Source organism: Haliotis cracherodii, unplaced genomic scaffold (assembly GCF_022045235.1).
Source record: "Haliotis cracherodii isolate W230 unplaced genomic scaffold, xgHalCrac1.p SCAF_1, whole genome shotgun sequence".
Taxonomy (NCBI): Eukaryota; Metazoa; Mollusca; class Gastropoda; order Lepetellida; family Haliotidae; genus Haliotis; species Haliotis cracherodii.
This window is the reverse complement of record NW_027266264.1, coordinates 17,370,066-17,378,865: the sequence shown is the minus strand read 5'-3', so window position 1 is coordinate 17,378,865 and position 8,800 is coordinate 17,370,066. Positions and strand designations below refer to the sequence as shown.

The window sequence follows — 8,800 nt, the reverse complement described above, 5'->3', positions numbered from 1 at the left end:
AAAAATGTAAAATTACAATGTTTATATTTGTAATTAAGTTTTTTACCCATATATCTTATTATCTGAACGTTAGGTGCAAGAATTATTATACGTTTATTTATTGCTTAGTATTAAATGAACTTCCGGTAAAATGGCGGCTACCATGAAAAACAAAAAACGGTCGTCGTTATACGACCACAAAAAACAGCAAATGTTACAACGTTCGCTTTTCGTATACGGTTGACGATGCTTGACATAACTTAACATGACAACAAGCGACGATCTCAGTGATTCCGATTCCTTTCTGTCTAAAGAAAAATCTTCCGGCCACAAAAATAAACGTAAACATAGTAAACACAAGAAGTCAAAACGTAAACACCACGAACGTGACAGGGAAAGGGAGCGTAGCCCGGAGTACCACGACCGTCATTTATCTCATACAAGACATCGATCTTCGGGTGAAGACAAGACGTACATTGACAAAAGCAGCAGATACAGAGATGGGCATCCGAAAGATAGCAGAGAGCGAGATGTCGACGGTAGCAGTAGATACAGAGATGTGGTTCCCAATGCTAGCAGTAGATACAGAGATAAGCATCATCATGATCATGAGAAGCCTTCCCAAAAATGTAGGCAAAGTTTTGTTGAACTTGAAAAAACAAGGAATATTTCTGCAGACAAAAACAGTGATGTTAAAAGTGAAAGGGTGCATGAGACAAAGTATAAAGACAAAGATCATCACAGTAAAAAAACTTCATTAAATTCTGATTCTGAAGAAGAGCAGCAGGACTCTGACTTTGATTTCACTCAGCATAAACCATCTTTGAACAGAATATTTTTCAGAGATCAGGACTTTATAAAAAGGTAAGTACAGAGAACACAGTGAAACCTCCAAACCGCCTCTTAATGTAAGATTAATGTTTGTCACCTGGGTCACACGTAGTACAATAATAGTGCACTTCTTTTTTATGTACTCAAACAAGTACACAGATACAAATTTACAACAGTGTCGTTCAAAATGCATGTGCCTGACAGATGCCTGTGCCTATACCAGATGATCCATATAGCCACGGAGATTCGTACCCATCGAAAATGGCTTACTCGTACCCAAACATGTTAAAATTCCCTCTCCAATCTGTAGCTTATTTAGGGTGTTCATATTTTATTTGGCTGACTTGTACACTAACTTGGACAACTCGTACCCATTTATTTTCATATTTGTTGCATGCATAATGGGTGGGTACTAATTCACTTTTTCTGGCAAACATTTTGGGCACTTTTAATTCAGTACTTTCATAGACACTTTCACAGAAATCATTAGCATTTTATTAATAGCTCTATATTTACACATTTTAACATTTTGGGAACTTTTAATTAAAAACTCCATACGATTATATACTAGTACATTGTAGTACTAGACAGATTTTCCAGAAATTAAGCTATTGTTTCATCATGTTCATGATAATTATCATCTTGGTCACAATAGCATCTACAGGTGTCAAATATCCTTTACAGGTCATTGCAACAGATAACAATAGAAGGTAATAATGTTTAACTTATAGAGATTTTCATTGTGTACGTTTATGATTTTGGGGTAGGTGTCATCCAGCTGATTAGGTATGGGTGGGTATGAGTTATCCAACACTTGTGTACAAGTACACCACAGTGTACAAGGTTGGGATCTCTGTGCCTACAGATTCTTCAGTTCCCGCCTGTGCCATGGGTTCGTGCGCTTTTAGCGAAAAGTGAAAAGTGCAGTTGGTGTGAACTGTTCACTATGGATATATATTGTCAGTGGAACTCAAGTATTTTATTGTTGCTCTAAGACAGAAAGAAGACTTGTGACAGAAACCTATAGGGATACATAGATTCACATTTTTCCGGAATTTTTCTTGATAGAAATTGCATTAATGGGCAAGTAAAGTCAACTTAGTAACTTTGCTTATTTTTTGGTGGCACTACAATCGAGCCTTGAAATTCCAGCCTAGTTCGGCAAGGGTGGGAACTGGACGTTTATAGTCAGTTAACTCCCTTGCCTCAGGAAGATGGACCAAAATTTGAAAAAACGAAAATAATGTGAAACAGACGATGAATAACGACAGATGAAATAGTCCCAAATAGTTCTTCCTACTTGTCCAGCACCTATTGTTATAGGTACAAATTCACCTGAGTGTGGTTATTGGTAACACAATAGGGGATTAGGGGGACCTCTCACATATGACTAATTGGTTAATATCTCAGAAAATATAACGACTCAACTACTTGGTAAACTATATTCACATACACCATGTACACTGTGAGTGAAAACTTTGAAATATACATCAATGCGTGAGTGAACATATTAATTATTTAGTACGATTTGGGCTGTAAAAGGCATTACAGACAGGAAACAGTATTCCATTGTGCAAATGCACAGGTTGATAAACCGTTTATTCTCAATTCTAAGAGGGGTTGGCACTTGTTTTTGCTGAATTGTTTTTGAAGATTAAAACATGACGCCAAACTTCGATTCAATGGAAATGTTCCCAAAGAGGATGCCCGACTACCATGAACACCAAAGATGACTTTGTCGCAAAGCAAAATAATATGTCACTGGGCGGACGTCAATAAATCGTCTCAAGGGGTGGCATCCTAATCTGTACAAATTGTTTGAGATACTGCAGGTTGAGCAGAGTAATACTGCGATTAAAATCCAGTTAGTTTGATGCCATCTAAGAAGAGTGAGCGAGTATGGTTTTACACCGCTTTAAGCAATAATCCAGCAATGTCATGGCGGGGGACACCAGAAAAGGGCTTCACACATTGTACCCATGTGTGGACTCGAACCCGGATCTTCGGCGTGACGAGCGAACGCTTTCACCACTAGGCTACCCAATCGTGCCCCCATCCAAGAAGAGGTGAAATGGGGTTTAACGTTGCGTCCAAGATTATTGCACTTATATCGCGACGTGCATGCACGTGTATGTGTGTGTATGTGTGTGGCTGCTTGTTTTAGTCCGGACTGATGCCGATTTATAGTGCTAGCACACTGAGATACCATGCCGCAGTTTAACATGAATACCCCACTCAGAAACAGTATACTGACTCCGAGCCGACCAGTCCTTGTTTTAGCCCCTTACTGCCGAGCGCCAGACAGGATAACAATAAGTACCATCTTTTAATGTCTTTTGGTAACTGACAAGGAAATGAAACTAGATCGTGAGGATAAAGGTGATGAAGCTCTCTGGGCATCTTTTATTTCTTCCCATTTGTTTCATTGAATTGCAGAGGAACTAAAGAGTATGATGATTTTTGGGCATTCCTGGTCAAATATCAAGAATTCCAACGGAAGAAGGCAGCCAAGAAACAGTGTATGTATCTATCCCATGATGTTAGAGCACAGTTGTGGAGTGGTTCTTAACAAAAGTGAATGTTAGTAGATTCTATATCATGTATATCATATGGCTGGATATTTCAGATGTGACGTTATGGCTTAACTCACTCCAAAATGTTTATTTGCTCTGTACAGTGTATGACTAGTTAAAGAAATAGTATGAGCTGGCAATAATGGTAATGCTATGTTATCTAGATATACCATGTAACTGACCTTGTTTCAATTTATTTGAATTCGGTATGCCAAAAGACACTAGAGGCATCATGCTTCATGTGCTGTTTGTATGTTCAGATTAGGGAAAGCAGGTTATAACTACGGTTATAGTGCGTTATAAGCATATATACAGCATATATACAGCAAATGTCCGGGACCCAAGAAAGAGTTTGTTATATCCGCCAGTTCGTTATAAGCGTGTTCATTATAAACGTAGTTTACTGTAATTTAATGTGCCCTTGGTTAAAAATACAGAAAATATGAATTCCTGGGCCCCATTCAACAAAGCGATCTTAGCGCTACGATGATCGTAAGCCTATGTTAAAGTATGGGACTTACGATCACCTTAGCACTAAGATCGCTTTGAGGAACTGGGCCCAGGGCCCCATTCAACAAAGAGATCTTGCGTTACAGGGGTCGTAAATCCAGTGATTTTGACTCAAAAGTCAATGACATGGACCCAAGAAATGTAATAAGTCAATGGCAAAAGTCAATAAGTCAAATAAACAAAGAAAAATTGGGCATAGCTTCCGCGAACCCGGCTATCAGAAACACGACAGTCGTTTTGTGTGTTTTAAATATAGGTTTATTTAACTTATGTATCATCTTGACATCATGTGTTGTATTCATGGTTTCAATTACAGCTAAGAGTAAAACATCCACCAGACAGGAAGATGAGGGAAGGCTTGGCCTGCCACGAACATACGACAACCGTTACCGCATCAACCTGTCACTGGTCAGCAAAGATGTGGAACTTTTCCTCAAGAAGGGGCGACTTGTTGGTGAGTTATCAATGGAAGCTGTGACCTGAGAAGCTTTGGGTTAGAATTGGTCTTCAATAATCCATTCTTGTAAGAGGCGACTAACAGGATCGGATGGTAAGGCTCGCTGACTTGGTTGATGCATGTCATTGTATCCTAATTGTGTGGATCGTTGCCCATGATGTCAGTCACTGGATTGTCTGGTCCACACTCAATTATGTACAGACCGCCGTCATGTAACTGGAATATTGCTGAGTGCGGTGATAAACAAACATACAAACAATGGAAGCTATGCTGACTTTGACAAACATGCTGGTTCACTAGGCAAATGACAGAAAACATTAATCTGTGCAACTATAGAATCAAAGAGGATTGACCTGGCTAGTGGAAAGTCTGAAAAGTCCTTTCTTGTTTCCCTTCAAGAGAATAATGGGTTAAGCATCAGTGAGTTATTGCAAGACGTACTCAATCTAATGATTGTACTTTTGTTGTCACATGATGTGCCACTGACCATGATGCATCTGTGTGCAGAGATTCTCCCGTTGTGCATTGATTGTTTGGATTGTTTGGAACACATCCCGACATTAAAGCTTTTGGTTCATGTAAAGCAAAATCTTTACCTGTCATTGGAATGCATAGCTTCTCACCAATACAATGCATCAATTAAAATCGTTATGGCATATGTGAATGTTGTCACTGTCATGGCAGCAGTAGAGTGTGTTTGGTTTAGCTATATCTTCTGTTTTTAAGTATTTGTCAAACAAACACTTTGTAACTATTACATCTCTGATGGGGCTTCCTTCCATGGATGAAGTGAACTGGCTCAATATAATTAATATGAGACGTTAGTATCGTCGGATCATAGGTTTTTGGACATCATACGTTTTCGGACGGCCATGGTTATCATGATTACTCACGCTATAACAGGGGGTGTAGCATCACAGATACATTGTAAATATTCAGATGATGGCTTGTTTTTAAGAGAAAGTTGTCTTTTATAAGTGAATGAGATGTTTTACTGTTGTTCATGTGATTAGAGCAGCTGGATTAGAGAGAAAACTATGAATGTTTCTTAAGCGTCAGAAAACTCATAACACGGGAGATATTTATCTCCTATACGGCATGTGACCAGGGTCAAAGGTATTGACACAAGATTTTATGAATGTGAAGTGAAACAACTAGTAATCAATGCCCGGTGTAACAGATCATTGATATTATCGGCCATATATACGAACACTTTGGTTCCTTGGTGCCAGACTACGATGTGGGTCGAGACCTGACCCGGGAGAGAGTGACCAAGTTCAAGGGCATCCTGCTTCACTACCTGGACTTCCAACAGAAACAGAAGGTGGGCAAAGGTGGAAATGTCCCCAGACACTGTGGTTTGCATGTTTTTCTGTGACACATCTTGTTCATGTTTTTAAAGTGTCCCTGTAAGTTTTATTTGGTGTGCCTTGTTTTTAGCAGTAATATTTATTACTCTAATTATCCCATGTATTTAGAGGGGTGGTCGGGTAGCCAAGTGGTTAAAGTGTTCGCTTGTCACGCTGAAAACCCGGGTTCGATTGCCGACATGGGTACAATGTGTGAAGCCCATTTCTGGTGTCCCCCACGGTGATACTGCTGGAAAGTGGCGTAAAACCACACTCACACACTCCATGTATTTAGTGAAATTGAAAATAGTTGGCATATTTAGATGAGCTAGCAGTGAGCCAAGTCTGTTTGACTGGTTTAGTCACATTTAGTTTTACTGGTAGGACATTATGATGTAAATGTCTTTATTGGAACAACCCATGTGACCTGTGAAGATCCGGGCTAGAACAGGTCTTCAGCAATCCATTGTTGACGTAAAAGGCGGCTATGCTTGTCGTAAAAGGCGACTAACAGGATTGGGTGGTCAGGCTTGCTGACTTGTTTGATGCATGTCATCGTATGCCAATTGCGTGGATCGATGCTCATGATGTCAATCACTGGATTGCCTGGTTCAGACTCGATTATTTACAGACGCTGTCATGTAGCTGGAATATTGCAGTGTTTAACAACAAACAAACAAAGAGAAAACCAAACAAACAACCCATGTAGGTCCTCAGTGACTTTGGCTTGTTGCAAATGCCAACTGAGATGTGGGTCGGGTACCCAGGCTCCGTGACTAAGCTGATCGTGTGTCCATCGTAACCCAATGGTGTGGGTCGCTGCTCAAGCTTTCAGTCACTGATTTGCCCTGTCCAGAGTTGATTGTTTACATTCCACCATGTATGTCATGTAAATCTGCTGACGGCAGTAATTAACAAACATGCACTCGCTTACTGTATTCCATCAGTTCACCAAGTTGAAGAAGATCCGTTCAGACCAGGAGAACTTGCCCATCTTCCAGTACAAGACCATGATCTGTGGTATGGTGAAGCGCCACCAAGTGGTGGTTGTCGCCGGGGATACAGGGTGTGGCAAATCCACACAGGTATGTAACGTGGAGATAAACTTAAGTCGATGTAGGGGGGGGGGGATGCAGAGGTGTGCATAAACGTCTAGGTGGATCTGGAGAGGGTACTTCAGTCAAGGTGGCGGTCATCAACAATAGTCCAGATACTGCTTCGGTTGTCTTAGAGGCACAGTGTACCTGGTGACTTTTTTTATAATTTTGTTTGTTTGTTGCAATTCATTATTTTTTTATAAAACATAAAAAACAGTGACTTCCATGTTCCCCAAAAAGTGTATGGTATGATGACCAATATTTATAGAATCTGTCTAAATTCCCCCTCATAAGTGCTGTACATTTGGAGATGAAGTAATACTGCTTCAGTTCATTCTGGAAGATCAGGATCGATGGAATATACTTTTTGTCTCTATGGGAGAAATTAAGTTTTTGCAAAGAATAATCATAAGTTTTAATGGGTCCTTACTTCTGAATTGGTATCCAAGCAAAACATGTCGTTTGGTGATATTTGATATGATTTGAGCGCTGGTGTTTAGCCCAAGTTCGAGTGCTGTCCAGATGTGCCTCAGTCCTGTAGCCCATTGCATGTTCACATGGTGCACCCAAACTAAGGATCTGTACGAGCTCATGTCATGGTGGGTGGTGTGTCACCAGTCTGACAGCAAAATTATGCAATTTTATCTTATCCTGATTCAAACTTATTGCTTATCTCTACTCATTTAAGGTAGTGGAAACTTCCTGAACTGTGTTCCAGGAGAACAGAGAAAATATCTTACCCAAATGCACCCTTGGACTGCACATGCGCACTGGAAGCATGTGACCAAGCCTGATTACTTGTCACTCTCTCATTTTTGTGCCAAACCGAGTGGTTGGGGAAAATTTCCTGAGCTTTGTAATCCGAGCCATCCTATCAAAATTAAACCTTTTTCATCAGTTGTTTTTGCTCAGATTACATTCTTCTCACCTTTTACTATTATGTAAAGAATATTTTTTACGTTTGGCCAAATTTTTCTCCAAACTTTGGCTTAGAATGTGACTTTGTTTTTGACTATGACATCTTCTTCCTTTGGGAAAAGTCAAGGTCATTGCCCAGACACAAACCTTTTGCAGACACATCATTCAAGCAGACTCAATCTTCGTGCACCAGTCTGCCTTCACTAGGAAGTCCCGACATGGGAACAATGTGTGAAGCCCATTTCTGTTGTCCCCCACCTGTGATATTGCTGGAATATCCCTAAAGGCAGTGTGAAACCATACTCACTCACTCATGAAGAAGTGCTATACCTGCGTCGTTATCAAGCACTGACCTGGTTGCTAGACTAACGCAGTATGCGCTATTAAACATGCAACAGCATGAACCTGCACACAACCTGGCGCCTCAACACTTTTGTCTGAAGGAATCTCTCATATCATCGTTGATCCCCAGTCTGATATTCAAGTTTGGTACAGATCAGGATACACCCTCACCATGGAAACATTCAGCTAACCTTGAACCAACACCAATTAGACATGGAGAATTGGCGGGAAAATTCACCTAACTCTCACTATGAGGCTTGGCACTGATGCAACGTTTATGAAGTAATGGTCATTGATCTCAAGATCGATACCCGCATCGAAACAGAAAAGATCAAAACACTACCAACTGCCTTGACATTTTACACAGTAGTCATGTACTACCGGGTACCCAAATTCCGGAATCACCATCCATAACCTTCATGATTCTCACCTAGGGATTCAAACCCTGCTGTGGTGATTGCAGTACATTGTCGCTTTCAGCATATCTATACCAAGATGATCAGTCATACATGGACGCTCAGGACAAGATAGACATCAACTGGGCCATTCATCAAAACTTCACCAGAACGATCGTCAAAGCTTCGTCGAATATTGACACTTTTCAGTTACCTACATACATTAAATATCGTGAAACTCAAATTGCTTCTACACCAGACATGTCACAGATTCTACCGGGAACTGACTGCGTATACACCTTTACGCTTCACTTTTGGAGCATTGGACCTCGGCCCCAGAGAGAATTTT

The 8,800-nt window shown here is 40.4% G+C and overlaps 1 protein-coding gene across 1 annotated transcript in view; it reads left to right on the top strand.

The window, feature by feature from the left end:
• Positions 1–182: 182 nt before the first annotated feature.
• The window catches only part of LOC139461113 (probable ATP-dependent RNA helicase DHX34), a 60,590-nt gene continuing 51,972 nt past the window's right edge, over positions 183–8,800 (top strand). Inside the window, exons 1-5 of the mRNA XM_071242654.1 lie at positions 183–843; positions 3,247–3,329; positions 4,210–4,347; positions 5,583–5,674; positions 6,647–6,784. Of these exons, the coding sequence (XP_071098755.1) occupies positions 245–843; positions 3,247–3,329; positions 4,210–4,347; positions 5,583–5,674; positions 6,647–6,784 (1,050 nt within the window). The 5' untranslated portion in view covers positions 183–244. The remainder of the gene's footprint in view (positions 844–3,246; positions 3,330–4,209; positions 4,348–5,582; positions 5,675–6,646; positions 6,785–8,800) is intronic.